Here is an 18456-nt window from a genome sequence, read left to right as displayed (position 1 = left end):
AACTACTGTATTTCCCACAGAATGAAATAAATCTTGCTGTGAATCAGCACTTCCTTACCTGAAGTGATTTTAAGTAAATACAAGGTAATGTGGTTTCCAAGACACTATTCTGTTTTTCCTACCATGTGCAATTCTTTCCTCCAGGGAGGTATTTCTTTCAAGGCTTCCACCTCCACTGTTCGGTGAGATTTCATCTTTAGTCCAGTTTTCAGTTGTACATAACACTCTTGCTGGGTGATCTTGTTACCACACCAAACTTGGGTCTGCTTGCCTGATGTGCAGCAAAGCCAATCTACTGACACCAGGTTGTGGTGAAGAAAAGTGAAACCAAGCAGGACCCTGTGGGACTCCTGGGCACAGAAGCCTTTCAAACAGTTGGTAATCAGGGAAGGGAAGGGATGCAGAGACAAGGGAGGAGAGCCAAGAAACAATAGTGCAGCTTTGGGGCAGGGTCCTGGCTCCCCTTCAAGGGAATACACACAACAATATCTTTGAGCTCTTTTACAGAACTAAAACCCCCAACAAACGGAAGATGTTAGCATTCTTCATTCCAGAGAAGGTCACAGTTTGGTATCCTCCAGAAGCTCATCAGGAGAACAACTGAGGCCAGATTAAAGGAGTGCAGGCCCTGCACACACCCTGATCCTTATCAGCAACCCAGCCCTGGAGCCACTGCTATAAAACTCCTCACCAAATCCTCCCTGACACGGGGTCTCAGCCCCTCACCTGCCACCCAGCCCAGACTAGGTACTCAACGAATGGATGGATCTAGTCCGAGCCATAGATTCCCAGATATAATGAGTGGTCCCCAGACCCAAAGAAGTGAGATGTCCGGTGCAATTCTACCAGGACCTCACTCCCGGTCCAAGGTGTTTGCACAAACTCGGTGCGGTATTTTTCGAGCCGTAATAGGCGAGACTGGAATCAGACTTTACTACCTCCTGGCTGTGCCACCTAGGGTAAGGAGTTTGCTTCCTCATTTGCAGAACGGTATTTAAAAGGGTCCACTTCACAGGGCTGTGGTGAAGGATTCATGAAATTTTGCATGCAAAGTGCTTACTGCAAGACCTGCCACTGGCGGAAGACGCGACTATTTTGATGGCGAGGAAATGGGGGTATTGTCAGGAAACAGGGCGGGGAGGAGGGCAGCGGAAGCGGTGGAGGAAGGTTCCACGTGGCGCCCCGCGGGGTCGCAGCTCAGCTCCCGCCAGCTTCCGCCGAGAGCTCCCCGCGGAGGCCGGGTTTCCTTCCAGCAGCCGCTGCTCGGCCTGGGGTGACCCGGCAGTCCTCGGCGGACCACGAGTCCGGAAGCTTTCGGACTCTCTCGGGGACGCCCCCGCGGCACGCTCCGCCCCGGAAACACGCCCCCAGCCGCCTAGGCGCGCTTTTAAAACAGGCACTGTTCTATTTCTTGTTTCGCCGGGTCGCGGCCGCCCGGGGAGCTTTGTTCTCCTGTCTTAAACCTGCTGCCCTTCGCGCACCGCGGGACCCCCCCCCGCGACCCCGCGCAGCGATGAGGAGGACCCGCGACGAGGTGGACGCGACCCTGCAGATCGCCAAGCTGAACGCGGCCGAGCTGCTGCCCACCGTGCACTGCCTGGCCTTCGGCCCCGGGGCCAGCGCAGCCGCCGGCGACTTCTGCCTGCTCGAGTTGGAGCCCGCGCTGTGCCAGCAGCTTGAGGCAGGACATAGGTGAGCCGGGCCCGGGACCTGCCGCCTCCAGCCTCGTGCCATCCACCTTCTGATTTTCCTGCGGGGAAACACAGGATGGGGAAACTGGGCCAGAGAGGTGCACTGATTTGACCAGGTCCCTCGCAGCAGGTCGGTGACCTGATCCCCAGCTGGCTGCCTTTTCCCGAGGAGTCCGCGCCACTTTTAATCCGTCCAGTTAGCTGGACTAGTCCGGCTGGTCTTGGAGGCCTCTGTCAGCGAAAACAAGTCCGGAAATAGAACCTCGGGGAAGTTTTGGAGATGTTAACAGTGAGGCCAGGCACTGCACAGAACGCTTTGCCATTCTAAAAGTCCAATGGTAATATCCAGTATTTATGGAGTCCCTCTTGCCTGCTACTTATATGTATTTTACTCAGTAGATAGGACTTGGGGGGAATGAGTGTAAAGCTGTTTTTACAGACTTGGTAATTGTGGAAGGCCCTCAAAAAAACAGACTTGCTTGGGGTCACTCAGTGGGGATCGGAAGCTGTTTTCTAATTCTAGGTCAGCTACACATTTGCTGCAAGACCATGGGTTGAAAAACAGAGGAGGGCTTCCCTGGTGGCGCAGTGGTTGAGGGTCCGCCTGCCGATGCAGGGGACGCGGGTTCGTTCCTCGTCGGGGAGGATCCCACATGCCGCGGAGCGGCTGGGCCTGTGAGCCATGGCCGCTGGGCCTGCGCGTCCGGAGCTTGTGCTCTGCAACGGGGGAGGCCACGGCAGTGAGAGGCCCGCGTACCGCAAAAACAAAACAAAACAAAGCAAAAACAGGAGAAGTCCGTTCTCTCAACTTTGTGCAGTCCCTGGAAATGAGGAGTTAGGGGCTCTGGTTTAATTCTGTTCTGCTTTGTTGTTCCTTCCACACCTGTATTTTATTAGGTATCGTTTGTTCTCTTTTATGTTTTTTTAATTGACTCCTTCAGGCTTTCACTTTGCCTACTTCACTCATCTAGCCGTGTTAATAGTTAACTGGCCAGTCTTCAGATGCTAGCAATAACGTATCTTTAAGGGAACTGAAGGAGAACGTCACTCATGGGTTTTCATCCCAGCTGAGTTGGCAGGAATTTGAGAAAAGACTTCAGGTGCGAGGACCTTCTTTGTCCAGTTATAGTTAATCTAGCTGACAAAAACCAGAATGAAAATGTGTGTTTTAATTTTTTTTTTTTTTTTTTGTAGAGGGAAGGGGTAGTTGTTTTAAACGAAATATTTGAAAGCAGGGATAGTGCCACGTGGAAATAAACGTTAAGAGTAGGTACTTGGGACTATTAAATGTTGTTAGCACCAAGAAGCATTAAAAAACCTTTTATTTTCACTTAAGGATTAGTTTTTTTTTTTTAAGTTTTTTTTTTTGCGGTACGTGGGCCTCTCACTGTTGCGGCCTCTCCCGTTGCGGAGCACAGGCTCTGGACGCGCAGGCCCAGCGGCCATGGCTCACGGGCCCAGCCGCTCCGTGGCATGTGGGATCTTCCCGGACCGGGGCACGAACCTGTGTCCCCTGCATTGGCAGGCAGACTCTCAACCATTGCGCCACCAGGGAAGCCCCAAAGGATTGGTTTTAAAAAAATATTTTCAGTCTTCTATTTCAGGTTTTTTATTATTTATTTAAAAGAAATGAATTGCGTACAGGAGGTTTAAATACTTTATAGACAAGGAAAACTACTAGAATCAGCTCCTTTTTTGTCATCTCCATTATCTTTATCATTTTTCTTCTTCCACCTCCTCACTTTTGTCCTTCCCCTCTTCCTTCTTCTTGCTTTTTTCCACCTGTGACCCTTTGTCAGAGACATCATTTAGTCTAGTTTGTAAACATACCATTTTCATATTTTTCATTCAACATTGCAGCTTTCTTTTCTCAGGGTCCCGATTTCTTTGCAGCATAGGTGACGATTAGGCCAGGTTGTGCTCCTTTGATTGTTAGGGGATACTCAGGCCAAAACAAGGACAACTCTTGGGTGGGTACCAGGACCAGCAGCATGGTCATCATCTGGGAGCTTATTAGTAATGCAGAGTCCTAGGTCCCATCCCAGGCATACTGCATCCTGATCTGCTTTTTAACAGGGTTCCCTAACGTGCCTACACATAAGTTTGAGAAGCATTGCTTCAGTAATTTTAGAAAGTTGTGAAATCTTGATTGAAGCTTTTGGAAGCTTTTCCCAGCAGTTTGCACAAAGATTCCACGTGGTAACATTTGGCCTCTTGGCCTCCTTGGATCTTTTTTGCCCATGTGGAATTATTTTTCCTTAGTGAGGGCACCGGCTGCCCCTCTGGATCTCAATTGGCCCAGGCCTTCCTATGTGGAGCTCATGGGAGGGCTGTGAGAGCAGGGGCCAGACACAGCCTTAAGACTTAGCTTTAAATTCTAGAAGCCTAGGCGATTTTGGAACTGTTTATAATGAAGATGTCCATTGGTGTCTCAGTAAACCAAGTATTTTCTTTTCCCACTTTCCTGCAGTCTTGTGATTCGTGGTGATAAGGATGAGAAGGCCGTTCTGTGCAGTAAAGACAAAACATATGACTTGAAAATAGCAGACACTTCCAATATGTTGCTTTTTATTCCTGGTTGTAAAACTCCAGACCAGATGAAGATGGAAGAGACACACTGTAACATTATTCACACTGAGGTACTGTCTCCTGATTTATGTGAGAATGACAACACATGTGCCAATCTTGCATTTAATTAAAAACTCGAGGTGTAGGACTTCCCTGGCGGACCAGTGGTTAAAATTCCGTGCTCCCAATACAGGGGGCAAGGGTTGGATCCCTGGTTGGGGGAACTAAGATCCTGCATGCCGCACAGCATGGCCAAAACAAACAAACAAACAAACTTGAGGTGTGAAATGTACAATCATAGAGAATCTGAAAAGTTCCCTAATGAAATTTGAAATTTCTCAGCATTATTTTTGTTTGTTCAGAGTCATGTAAAGTTGTCTTTCTTATCCCAGTCTGATTTTTAAGTCCCAGATAAGCTGACCATTTTCTGTAATATAGAAAATCTACTATTAGGTGACTCATTTTAAAAGTTTTACCATGGGGCTTCCCTGGTGGCGCAGTGGTTGAGAGTCCGCCTGCCGATGCAGGGGACACGGGTTCGTGCCCCGGTCCGGGAAGATCCCACATGCCGTGGAGCCTGCGCGTCCGGAGTCTGTGCTCCGCAACGGGAGAGGCCACAACAGTGAGAGGCCTGCGTACGGCAAAAAAAAAAAAGTTTTACCATGGATAGGTTTTGAAAGGACTCCCTCAAACCATAACTAGTGCATTAGATGAGGTAGAGAAACGAAGAAATTTGTTTTTGAGGGAAGTGTGTTTTTCACCTTTGAAATTAGTTTAGTTCATTACTATTCATACCCATGTATAACAAATTTTTAATTATTTTGGAGACTGCCGTTGGCAGATACCAAACCAAAGTCTCCATCCTGGCTAGATTGTTACATATATACAATCAAAGCACAGCCCTTAAATCTATTAAACTTTAGGCCAGCTACTTCCTAAAAACAGAATTGGAATAGAAATAAGGGAAAATACTCGGGCATTTCAGTGATTCATATATGTTGCTAGAACAGAAGAGCTGCCAGTAAATATTGTATTTTGGTTTTTGTAGGGTTGTGTCTTTCATTGTAATTAACTAGAAATATTGACAGTTCATCCTTTTGGAAAAGGTGTTATTTTTCTTATCATGTAGCTGTTTTGTAGGTGTTTTGGTGGAGGGCATAACACCACCTGTGAGTATCTTTGAGCTCTTATGGGAATTCTGTGTTCTGAGACTGAGTAAAACTTAACAAAGCTCTACTAACCAGAGTTTTTAAACCTGTGGTTACACTTTAGATGCCTAAAAAGGCTGGGTAAGGAATGCACGTGAGCAAAGCAGACTGGTGTTGATAAATGGGAGTGGATACCCAGTCTCAGGAGTAATAGGGAATGGGGGCTCTATGGCAGATTGCAGCACACAAGCCCCAAGTAAGTGCATGGGCACTTCTTGGCCTTGTGGGAAAGCAGGCCCAGCATTGCCAGATCTTCTGATTCCCTTTGTCCAAGTGAAGCTTAAAATTTAGATTTTGGGGGGCAACATCTTATTTTTCAATGTTGGCAACTAATGAAAACTCTATACTAAACCTCCCTTTTTCCCCAACACAAAGGTACACAGCAACATCTGTGCGTTGGATACAACCAGCAGGCTGCCCATTTGTGAACTGTGGATGAAATCAACCTTTGTGTTTTGGTCCTTAAACTTTTCTTAGATCCAGCAGCATCTCCATTAGGCTCTGGGCCTTGTCTTGTCAATCAAGGCTTCTACTAGTTTTAGAGTAGATGCATTCCCTGACCTTCCATGTTAGAGCTGGAAGGAGACAATCCATTTCTGCCTTTTTCCCTTCTTTCATGTGAAACAGTTATTGGGCACCTACTAAGTGCTAGACATTGGGCAAATCCTGGAGATACAGAGAGAGATAAGAAATATTTATCCATCATTTAGCCACTGTCACCTGGATTTCTTTAAGTGAGAAGCCTCTCACTGTTTCCCAAGTCCATAAGGAATTAGTTGCAATTCTAACTAGTGGGAAGTTCTTGTATTGAATAGGAGTCTTTCTTCCTTAACATAATGAGCAACACAGAACAAGGGTTCCCCCCCTTCCCTTTATCATATATTAATTGTTTGAAGACAGTGGTAATGCTTTTTCTTTATTTTCTGTTTGTCAGCCTAAAGATATTCTTCTTCTGTGTTTCTACCTGGTTTGCAGAATTCTCAGCATCCTGGTCATTCTTTTCTGGGCATACTCTAGTTTCCAGCGTATACTTGAGATATGGAACTTAATTATCCATTCTCACTATGTTGGCAGTCTCTTCTTAACTGGGGATTGAAAAGATGTTACCTGAAGATACCCATCCATCTGCTTGAGATGGCTGGACGGGGGCCTTCTCAACAGAAAGAATACTTTGGCTCCCTTTTCTTGCTTCTTGTGGAGGGCAGATGGGTTGGTTGAAATTTTATATGAAGATTTCTTTTAGAATGGCCCCTAAATGATTATGATGTATTTGTAATTTCTAGATCTTTGGTTTTTCTAATAATTACTGGGAATTAAGAAGATGTAGACCTAAATTAAAGAAGCTAAAGAAACTTTTGATGGAAAATACCTATGAAGGACCTGACAGTCAAAAAGAAAAGGATTCAAATCACTCAAAAGTAAGACTAGTATTTTCATTTTTTAATTTGGAATTTAAAAAATAGAGCTATAGAGACACTTAATGCTGACTTTTTTTTAAAGTTCATATTCTGAAAATTTCAAACATACCCCAAAACAGAAAGATCTCCATATATTCATCACTCTCTTGAACATCTGTCAATATTTTGTCAATCTCATTTATTCTCCACCTGCTGCCTTCCACCTTTTTTGTTTTTTGTCTTTTTCTGGAGTATTTTAAAGCAAGTCCTAGATATCATGGTGACATTTATGTAGCTGAAAGCTTCTCATGTTCCTAACTAAGAAATAATAGTTTTTTAGAGGTTAAGATAATTTATTTAATTAAAAGTTATAATTAGGGACTCTTGAGAAAAGACATTATGAAAATGGAAAGTCAGAATGGACTAATTCCTGGAAGTATGGAAAAATATTTATAAACCAGGTAAAAAAAATTTAAGTTTTAAATGTAATTCAAAGTTATAGAACTCTCCTGGTATTCTGAAGACCATATTTGTATTAGAAGTTTGACTGATTGAATTTTTTTCTTTGTAACAGCTTTATTGAGATATAATTCATATACCAAGCAATCTACTCATTTTAAACTATATAATTCAACGGTTTTTAGTACATTAACAGAGTTGTGCAATCATCACAACAATGAAGTTTAGAATATTTTCACCACCCCCAAAAGAAACCCTGTACCCCTTAGCTGTTAATTTCTAATCCTACCTTTCCCTCCTTCTCTCTCCCACCTCAACCCTAGGCAGCCACTAATCTACTTTCTACCTCTATTGATTTGCCTCTTCTGGACCTTTCATATGAATAGAATCAATAAGTGGCCTTTTCCAACAGGCTTCTTTGACTTAGCATGCTGTTTTCAAGGTTCGTTCATGTTGTAGCATGCATCAGTAGTTCATTCCTTTTTACTGCTGAATAGTACCCCATCTTATGGATATACCATAGTTTATTCATCCATTCATCAGTTGATGGACATTTGGGTAGTTTCTACTTTTTGAATATTATTGATTATTTGATAATTATGGATAACACTGTTGTGAACGTTCATGTACAAGTTTCTAGGGAACCTATGTTTTCATTATTCTTGGCTCTCTCCCTCTCTCTCTCTCTCTCTCTCTCTCTCTCTCTCTCTCTCTCTATACACACACACACATACACATACATACATACATACCTAAGGGTGAAACTGATGGGCCCTGTGCTTACTCTGTATAACCTTTTGGGGAGCTCTCGGACTGTTTTCCAAAGTGGCTGCACTATTTGACATTTCCATGGTATGAGGGTTCCAGTTTCTCCACATCCTAGACAGCAATTGTTTCTATCTGTCTTTTCTGTATCCATCCTAATGGGTCTGAAGTGGTATCACTGTGGTTTTGATGTGCACTTCCCTGATGACTAATGATGTTGAGCATCTTTTCATGTGCTTGTTGACTATTTCTGTATCTTTGGAGAATGCCTATACAGAAACCCCTTTGCCCAATTTTTAATTGGGTTAATTATCTATTTATTACTAAATTGTAGGAGAGTTCTTTATATAATCTAAATACAAGCTCCTTGACAGATACATGATATGCAAATATTTTCTCCTATTTTATGAGTCATCTTTTCTTGATTTTTTAAAATTGAGGTAAATAAACAGAACATAAAATTTACCACTTTAACCATTTTGACCTGTACAGCTCTGTGGCATTACATACACTCACATTGCTCTGCAGCCATCACCAGTATCCATCTACAGAAAATTTTCATCTTCCCAACCTGAAACTCTGTACCTATTAAACACTAACTCCCCAGTTTCCCCTGCCTCTCACCCTCCGGCAACCACTATTCCACTTCATGTCTCTGTGAATTTGTCTATGCCAAATCTCCCATGTAAGTGGAATCATACAGTATTTGTCCTTTTGTGTTGATGATGTTTTGAAATACACAAGTTTTCATTTTGATGAAGTCCACATTATCTGTCTTTTCTTTTGTTGCTTGTGTTTTTGGCATCATATCTAAAACCATTGCCACGTCCAACATCACAAAGAGTTATCCTCTGTTTTCTTCTAAGAATCCACTGATTTTATGTAGTAATAATCAATACAGATTAATAAAAGAAATTAAACTAGGGTACCTTGCCTTAATCTCTTCTATGTACTTATCCAATAAGTCTAAAAAAATTCTTTGGCCTTAAAATGTGCTTGCTTTTTTTTTTTTTCCTGTTTTCTTGTTTCAGTATACAACTGAAGATTTGCTTGATCAAATTCAGGCAAGTGAGGAAGAAATAATGGCCCAGTTACAAGTTCTAAATGCCTGTGAGATTGGAGGTAGCATGACTTACTATTATTAATAATGATGGAATTGGGCATCATATGAGAGACATTTTTGGACATCTTCACCTGTTTATTGCTGTTCCATGCTATTTATTTAACCTTCTTTCGGGCTCAGAGATGATATTTGTATTTTGGGGTGTGGGGTAGAGACTACGTGTGATCACCTTTACAGTCTCTGACCAGTGACTTTTTCTACTCCTTACAGGCCTTTTTCTTTGGACTGAGTGGTAATAGAAGAACCACATTAGATCAGGAAAGGTCTTAGATATCAGGTAGTCTAATCCCTTCATTGTTTTCAATAGGTGAGGGAAACTAAGGCCTAGGAAGGGAAACGGACCTGTCCAGGGTTCCATGTTGAGTTAGTGACAGGATAAGGCATAAAACCCAGGTACTTGAACTCCTGGTTCAGAATTAACTCACTGTATTTCCAAGTTGCTTGGAAGATGTGTTTCTTCTTGTGATAACTCAACATACTTCTAAATGTGTTAAGCAGTTTATGTAAGAAACCTGTATAAAAGTTGTAGTGGTATGTGTTGGTCTCAGGGGTTGATGGAGAAGCCCAGTACTATCTTGTATTTTGATTATCTCCTGGTCTGGAGTGGTAGAGTAGGAGCTATTTTTTTTTCTGGCATCTGGGCCTGCAGTAATACTTGAGTAGATGTTTGTGTGCATTTATCAGCCCTCTTTTTTTTTTTTTTTTTTGTGGTACAGGGGCCTCTCACTGTTGTGGCCTCTCCGGTTGCGGAGCACAGGCTCCAGATGCACAGGCCCAGCGGCCATGGCTCACGGGCCCAGCCGCTCCGCGGCACGTGGGATCTTCCCGGACCTGGGCACGAACCCGTGTCCCCTGCATCGGCAGGCGGACTCTCAACCACTGTGCCACCAGGGAAGCCCTTTTTCAGCCCTCTTAAGCTTGCCCAGAGAAGCAGCTTAATTCTGCACCCATGTGTTGGAAAGGAGGAAATTGGCATGGTTTGGTGGATGCACTCCTAAATCTTTTAAGCAAGATTAGCTTTTGTGAGACTGTAACTCTCAAATGTGGTGAATTCTGCTGAGTGAAGCAGCTGCAGATGACTTTATAACTAACTGGAAACACTTAGCTCTTTGTTGTGGTTCCTTGAGACACATTTGGTCCTAATCATCGGGCATAAAGTTTCTAATTGTGGATGCCTGCTGCTAATTACTATGGTATAGGGGGTACCATGAATGTTAAGGTTAAAAAAAAAAAAAAGAAGAACCAATGGGCTTAATGCAGCCCTCTGTATTATTCACTTATTGCATGGGAATGGATAACATTTTGGGGGGTATGTGTGTGTGGGGATGCAAAGATTATTTTTTCCTAGTTTTCTTTTTCAGTTTTACATCACGCATTCCATTTTTTAACATTGCCTTTATTTTTTCAGAGTAAGAATAGGAACATTCTCCCTTGGTGTGAGTGTACTTGAATTGGTGGGTGTGTATGTGATTTGTTTCTCCAGGGGTGGTGGTAGTGCCTTTGGTTATAAGATGGCATTTCATAGTCTTTCACAGGAATAGGGAAATGTGTCTTGAGGCTCAGCTTTTATTTTGCCGCTGGTCCACATTGTACTTCTGAGTCTGTTATCTCTTAAATGAGCTGGACTTCTTTATGAGCATGAGAACACCTCTCCAAGATTGCTGAGATGAGGCTTGTAACCATGGCAGTGCCCCATAGCAGAGATCACTGTGTGGGATATCCAACCTATGACCTTCACCTCATTTGTATGACGTTCTAGTGAAATGACTGTACCAGCTACAGGTTTCCACATTTCCATTTAGAACAACAAGATTATTGTGAGATAATTGAGTATTAAAGCACTTGAAAAAAAATTAAAATGTTAGTCATATGAAAAGTACTCTTTAAAAACCATCTGATCTCCCATAAGACACAATTTGTAATGATCAGGAGACAAGCATAAACAGAAGCATTGTTTATAAAGAAAGCTAAGGCTTTTCATGTCTCTTTTTTGCAGTGGGCAAGAGTTTACTGCTGCTTTATCGGTCTATCAGCCAATTCATTTGTTTAAAATGTCCTTTGGTAAATATAACTTTTGGAATTTGTAGGTTATTGGAGGATTCTTGAATTTGATTATGAGATGAAACTTCTGAATCACATAACTCAGCTTGTGGATTCTGAATCTTGGTCTTTTAGTAAAGTTCCCTTGAATACATGCCTTCAGGAACTTGGACCATTAGAGACAGAGTAAGTATGTTATTCATTGTCCTTCCAGATTTCCTTAAGGGGAAGAAAATTATTTTCAGGGTAGTACTAAACCCAGGGCATAGACTATTTATATTTTGATATCTTACAGAAATCTAAAGAATATACAACCAAGAAGGACTTGGGAATTTTGGTCATTCTGGTGAATAAATGTGTATCTTTTTTTTCTCTGCCATAAAAAATATAAAGGAATAATTTAAGCTATTTTATAATAAAGGTATGCTCATATAATTTGTGTAAAAATATTTAGCGTGGGACCTGGTATATAGTAACTGTCCAGTGTATTTTAGTTAGTTTCTAATGTAAAGTTTTATACTTGGCAACCAAAATCCTTTAGTTATTTCAAATTTATATCTTAGTTTCTAGTTAGCAATGGTGTTTAAAAGATAACGTATAAATATGTGAAAAACTTTTCAAATAAGTGTTTAAAATTTTTCAGGGAAATGATCGGACACTGTCTTAAATGTTATGGAAAGAGATATACAGAGGAAGGTAAGATTGGGAAAGTATTTTAATGGGTATTTTAACTCTTATGTGTTAAAATTGGTATGCCTTTTTCAAGTGTCTTCCTGTTAAAAATAAGAACTCCCTAGGGTGATGGGAGATGAGTTGTGTATAAAAATGAGTAGTATAATTAATTGTCAGAGGACCATATGAAACTCTCTTTGATACGTTTTCCTTAGGTGAAGTTTATTTTGAATTGAGCGCAGATAAAATCTGCAGAGCTACAGCAGAAATGCTACTTCAGAATGCAGTGAAATTCAATCTCGCTGAGTTTCAAGAAGTGTGGCAACAGAGTGTTCCTGAAGGAGTGATAACTAGGCTCGATCAGCTTAAGGTAAGGTAGCGATGGTGATTACCTCCATAACTCAGCAGGTGAAACGAAGCCTGTATTGGAACTGAATTTGGAGCCTGTTTATTCTCCTAGCCCCCCATTAGGAGTGCATTCTACATCACAGAAATCCTTAAAAAAAAACCCCCAAATCCCACTTTATTGAAGGGTAATTTACATATCACAGTTCACCCTTTTGAAAAGGGTGATTTGTAGTAAATTTAATGAGTTACCAGCCACCACAGTCTAGTTTTAGAACATTTGTCAACTCAGTGAGATCACTCAGGCCCATTTACAGTTTATCCTGGTTCCCACCTGGTGTATCTCATTTTGTTCCTTTTCTCTCCATTTCCATCAGCATTGTCTTAGCTGAAACTGTCATGTTTGGCTCACAATAGCATCCCGAAGTGGGCCTTCTGTACTTTTAACTGCCCACCTCCAATCCATTCTCTGTGGAGCTACTAAAATGATCTTTCAAAAATGTCCATCAGATTAGATGAACTTCTTGTTTAAATCACTTTAATGATTTCCCATTGCATTTAAGATATAAAATCCAGAGTATTATAATATAAAATAATATTTTACAATAAAACATGTAAAATCTTGGTCTACAAGGCTCTTCATACCATCCCCTGTAAGCTTCATCTCTTGATACTTTCTCTCCTGTCTACTGCATACCAGCCTTCTTTCAGATTTTTAAGATCATCAAGCTCTTTCCTACCTTTGGACTTTTACACAAAGCTTTTTGTTCTAGAATAAACTTCTCCCCAGTTTCACCTGGCCACCTCCTACACATCTTTGAGTCACTTCATCAAGGAGGCCTTCCTTTACTCTAAAAAAAAATACTTCCTGTTTTACTCTCCATGGCAGCCCGGATTTCTCCTTCATGGTACTCTCACTTAGCTTCAGAAAAATGTTTCATTATGTGGTTCCCTGCTCTCCACTTTAATAGAATTTTTTTCACTGTTGCTTGCCAATATATAGCATACTGCCTGGCATGTAGTATATGCTCAATGAGAATTTATTAAATAAGTGAAAGTATTTGCTCAATATTTACAGAGTTCCTTTTATGTCTAAACACCTTGCTAGATGCTGAGCAGAAAACGTCACACAAGGTGCCATCTAGGTCCTCAGCCTGGGGTCCGGCAGTGGGGGGTGCACGTTACACGTATATATCTCTTCTGACAATGTAGAGTGATCTGTGCCATGGGCAAAGCATGCACAAGGTGTTATGGGAGCACATGAAGGGGCTTGTCCATCTGACTGGTCAATCAGGGATGATTTTCTGAAGGAATGAATGTTCTAGCTGCCGAGTATGAAAGGATCATGTGTTACTCTAGACGGAAGGGCAGAGACAAGGTTCCAGGAGAGCATGGAGGGATTAAAAATTGGGACACACAGTAGGGATGCATGACTTGAGAGAAGGGTGCTGGTGAGTTGGTGAAGGACACTATGGACTGTGCTAAGGAATTTCAACTCTATCTAGAAAGCTCTTTGGGGCCATTGAGTGGCATCAGTTAGAAATGCTACCTGATGAGTTTTGCCTTTTGGAAAGAACACTGTGACAGTAATGAGGATGGATTGATGGAAAGTTGGCTAGATTATGAAAAATTTAGGTTTCCAACAGTTTACTCCTAACTAAGAGAGTATTGGCCAAAGAAATAGGTGATGGGGAAAGGATAGAGAAATGTTAAGGCCTTAAAATCTGTATGATTTAGTGACCACTTACACGTGGGGTTTGAATAATGGAATCTAGGATGATGCCTTGGTTTCCTAGGATTAGCAGGATGAGAACAGGTTTGGATGACAAACACAGTGAGTGCATATATAGGTTTGGATATAGAGGTCTGGTGCTTGGAAGAGGGATTTGAGTTGAAGATACTTGCTGATGACTGTAATATTTGTAAGTAAGTGGTGGTTGAAGTCATGGGTTTAGAGAGGTTACCTAGGACAGTGACGGTGAAACAAGTAGCGGGATGGAGTAGGGGGCCAGGGAACTACAACATCAAGTTAGGAGAAAAATAATGAGATCGTGATGCAGGCTTAAAGGCTTAGAGGAAGGAGTGATCAACACTAACAAAATAAACGGGTCTAGAGAGATGAATCCAAGAAAAGGGCCCACTGGATTTGGCAACGACAGGTCATCAGTGACCTTTAGAACTAGAGCCATCTCAAGATATTGGTGGTAGTAAAAGCCAGATTACAAGTAAGTCACTGCTTAGAGGAGCTCTTTTATGAAAACGGCTAGTGTAAGTTTCTGGGTAGTTTGTGTAAGTTTCATGTGGATGATGTTTTAAATACCTTGGGCTAAGCTAAATGTAAGGTAAATGAGTCATTTTTAAACATCAGACCATTACTTGAACTGTCCTTTTTCTCATTTCTTATAGGGTTTAGCCTTGGTGGATAGACACTCAAGACCAGAAATCATATTTTTGCTGAAAGTAGATGATTTGCCTGAGGATAATCAGGAACGTTTTAATAGTCTCTTCTCTCTGAGGGAGAAGTGGACAGAAGAAGATATTGCTCCATATATTGAGTAAGTAATTTCTTACAAATTGATTTTTTTTTTTTTTTTTAACGGTACGCGGGCCTCTCACCGATGTGGCCCCTCCCGCTGGCAGGGCACAGACTCTGGACGCGCAGGCTCAGCGGCCACGGCTCACGGGCTCAGCCGCTCCGCAGCATGTGGGATCCTCCCAGACCGGGGCACGAACCTGTGTCCCCTGCATTGGCAGGCAGACTGTCAACCACTGTGCCACCAGGGAAGCCCACAAGTGGATTTTGACTGTTCTTCTTATGATGAGTGGCATAGGGTTTTAGATTATCAGAATTTTTTTTTTTTTTTTTTTGAGTATTCCTGGAAGACACTGCTTCCTTCCAAACTTTCTCCAGTGGTGGCTGTCTTCTCTATCATTCTTCACAACTGCTGATCTGGGGAGGTGGGGTATGTGTCATCTCTCTTCCTTACTACTTCTAGAATCACTTCGTTGCTCTTCTCCTTTCAAACTGCAGCTTATAGAGGGACAGTCAACTGTATACCCTCCTATGACTCTAAGGCAAGCACCCCTCTCTGATGGCCACCTTCTTTCTTTCCCACTCCCTTACTTTAACATTCTGGTAGAAGCCAGACTGTGGAAGAACAAGTTAGCCCTGAAGCCACTGCTTGTAGAACCAATCTCAAAGCCACTAATAAACACTACCACTTCCTCACTGCATCTCCCACCTCTCAGGGTCTCTCTCTTCTCTTTCCCCGGCTTGCTTTCCAGGGTCAGCCTTTCTAACTCTTACTGTACCCGCGCTACTCCTTGCACCCTATCTCTGTGTCTTGTCATACCTCATTGGCAAAAATCTGCAAAGATTAAACCCAACTTTCTGTTTACTCTGTACCTGCACCAGGGCAGCTGAAATTTCCTGGAGAGAAATGACACAGTGTGGCTTGCTAGTCTCACTTAAAAATTTAAGTGGTAATTAGCAGGGCCCCTGGCAAGGCACCATTTCCTCATGAAACTTTTCAACCATTGGAACTTACTTTACATCTTTTTTTCTCTTTTCATAGCAGCAATACCCCGTTTCCTCTTCATCCTCAGCTTATGACCGTATTTTCTTTTTTGGCTGCATTGGGTCTTCATTGCCGTGCATGGGCTTTCTCTAGTTGAGGCGATCAGGGTCTCCTCTTAATTGCAGTGCGCGGGCTTCTCATTGCAGTGTCTTCCCTTGTTGCAGTTGCAGAGCACGGGCTATAGGCACGCGGGCTTTAGTAGTTGTGGCGCATGGTCTCAGTAGTTGTGGCTCGCGCTCTAGAACGCAGGCTCAGTAGTTGTGGCACATGGCTTAGTTGCTCCGCGGCATGTGGCATCTTCCTAGACCAGAGCTCGAACCTGTGTCCCCTGCATTGGCAGGCAGATTCTTAACCACTCTACCACCAGGGAAGCCCACGACCATATTTCTTGAGAAAACAGAAGCAGACAAGACAAGACAACTACCTCCTTTCCCATGGCCTAGTCTGCCGGCCTCCTGTGTGGGCACACACCTGCTCTGCCGTCCATCCTGTGTGATGCATGAACTGTCCTTGCTCCTAAGGCCAACCCTCCTTCTGCACTAGATCCATCCCCTCTGGCCTTATTAAAAGGATCCTCTAGTTGTCCCTTCCCGTGTTGTGTTATCAACGTCTCCCACCAACTGGATTATGGCCAGCAACACATGTATCACTATGAACAGTATTCTGTAGTACTGTTCATCTTAAAAAAAAAAAAAAAAACAGTCTATGGTACCCCACGTCCTCTGCTCTCCTTCACAACAAAGCTCCCTTTAAAAGTTTGTGTACTCAGTCTCTGCTTCTTTGTCTCCCATGCTTTCCTTAACCCAATGACAGATCCTTAACCTAATGGCATCTATCTTTTTTACATTCAGTGGTCAATTGTCCTTGTTTACTTGGCCTCTTAACACTATTTGACGCAGTGGACCACTTCCTGCTTGAAACACACCAGCCTTCTCCCTTCTCCCACAAGGCAGCTCCTTTTCCATCTCTTGCTGATGTCTCCTTGTTTTCCCATTCTTTAAATGTCGGAGTGCTCTAGCATTCTATTATTGGCTATCTTCTCTTCATTTTGTATTTTTTCTTTTGGTGCCCTCATGTAAGCCCAGTGACTTCCTAATTTTATCTTCATACTTGACCTTTTTCCTGAGCTCCAGATTCTTACATCTAGTTACCTAATCTAAATTTCTGCTTGGATATCTAATAGGAATTTCAAACATGCTCATAATGCAACTGTTGATTCCCCCTGTCCTAACCCCATCACCCTCATCTCAGCTACCAGCACTACCATTAATCCAGTCACCCAAGCAAAATGTCTAGAAATCTTCCTTGTCTTTTTTTCTCTTGCCTCCTGTTTCAAACTTTGAGCAAATCCTGATGGATCATCTCATACCTGCCTCTGATTGGTCTCCCTATTTTAGTTTTTGCTCCCTTCTCCTCTCCCCCCTTTTAAACTTCTGGAAAATTTTAAACATTCAAAAGTAACAGTAAAATATAAGGAACCGGACTCCATGTACTTACTACCTAGCTTCCATAATCATCAACTCATTGCCTCCATTATTTAAAACTTAGATCACATTATGCTTTTCTATGAAATAAAACCCTCCACTGGCTTCCCATTATATGTACAATTAAATTACAACTCCCTCTCATGTTCTTCAAGGCCCTGTGTGATCTTCCCTTGATCCCTTCTCCAGCTCAGGTCCTCCCATATCTTCCCTTCCCTCATGATGTTCCAGTCAAAGTCTTCTCTCCTTTGAGGTACAGAAGAGGAAGCTAAAATTCAGGTAGGGTAGGTAACCTAGATAAGCTCACACAGGTAACCGGGTATCCAGGTTCTCTGAGTCTAGACCCCACTGTATCACATTGCTTTTATGTCTGATTTGGAAGCCTGTGTGATATAATGGAAAAAACCCAGACTTTGGAGACCTACAGAGCCGGCTGCAAAACTTGGCTCCATCCTTTACCACCTGAACCTCAGTTTCCTTATATCTAACGTGGGGTTAAATAATACATTACTCTTACCGTGCAGGTTGGAGATCATACATGCATGTGATGTACTTCGTTCAGTTATGGCTTAGTAATCTCTCCCTACCCTCTCTCCCACAAATACACACCCTTATGTTTGTTGGAAAGATGGATTTGGGGGAGAGAGATATAAATAGCTAGTGCTGTGAAAATTGTGCTATGTTCCCTAGAATATTTATGATGTTGATTAATTTCTTTACTGTTCCCACAGAGATTTGTGTGGAGAGAAGCAAACCATTGGTGCATTACTCACTAAATATTCTCGATCTTCGATTCAAAACGGGGTTAAAGTTTATAACTCAAGAAGACCCATTTCTTAAAAAGAACAACAGTCTTGTCTTTGCAACTAAAGTTGCTTTGTAAAGTTGCTGGTTATAAGAAAATTTTTTATGTATTTGTGTTCCAGACTTTTAAAAACCTAATTCTTTGAGGCTTTTTTTTTTTTTTTTTTTTTTTGGCAGTACGCGGGCCTCTCACTGTTGTGGCCTCTCCCGTTGCAGAGCACAGGCTCTGGACGCGCAGGCTCAGCGGCCATGGCTCACGGGCCCAGCCGCTCCGCGGCATGTGGGATCCTCCTGGACCAAGGCACGAACCCGTGTCCCCTGC

At 42.4% G+C, this 18456-nt stretch overlaps 1 protein-coding gene across 1 annotated transcript; it reads left to right on the top strand.

Annotated features, from left to right (window-relative positions):
• Window positions 1-1259: 1259 nt before the first annotated feature.
• On the top strand, window positions 1260-18281 carry DSCC1 (DNA replication and sister chromatid cohesion 1). Its single transcript, XM_027092545.1, has 9 exons — window positions 1260-1692; window positions 4162-4330; window positions 6751-6885; window positions 9120-9210; window positions 11299-11437; window positions 11895-11947; window positions 12139-12293; window positions 14675-14823; window positions 18062-18281. Exons 1-9 carry the CDS (start codon window positions 1514-1516, stop codon window positions 18168-18170), a joined length of 1179 nt encoding a protein of 392 aa, XP_026948346.1. The 5' UTR covers window positions 1260-1513; the 3' UTR covers window positions 18171-18281.
• Window positions 18282-18456: the final 175 nt, after the last annotated feature.

The sequence above is a fragment of the Aethalodelphis obliquidens genome, unplaced genomic scaffold, assembly GCF_003676395.1.
Source record: "Aethalodelphis obliquidens isolate GAN/ISIS:26980383/991018 unplaced genomic scaffold, ASM367639v1 scaffold79, whole genome shotgun sequence".
In the NCBI taxonomy this organism is placed as follows: domain Eukaryota; kingdom Metazoa; phylum Chordata; class Mammalia; order Artiodactyla; family Delphinidae; genus Aethalodelphis; species Aethalodelphis obliquidens.
This window is presented reverse-complemented; position numbering and strand designations above follow the sequence as displayed.

Bases quoted from the DNA above. Each gene is read 5' to 3' on its own strand.
- DSCC1 (XM_027092545.1), top strand. From the start codon at position 1,514: ATGAGGAGGACCCGCGACGAGGTGGACGCGACCCTGCAGATCGCCAAG. The intron at 12,294-14,674 runs GTAAGGTAGCGA...CATTTCTTATAG, and splicing joins CTAGGCTCGATCAGCTTAAG to GGTTTAGCCTTGGTGGATAG. The intron at 14,824-18,061 runs GTAAGTAATTTC...CTGTTCCCACAG, and splicing joins GATATTGCTCCATATATTGA to AGATTTGTGTGGAGAGAAGC.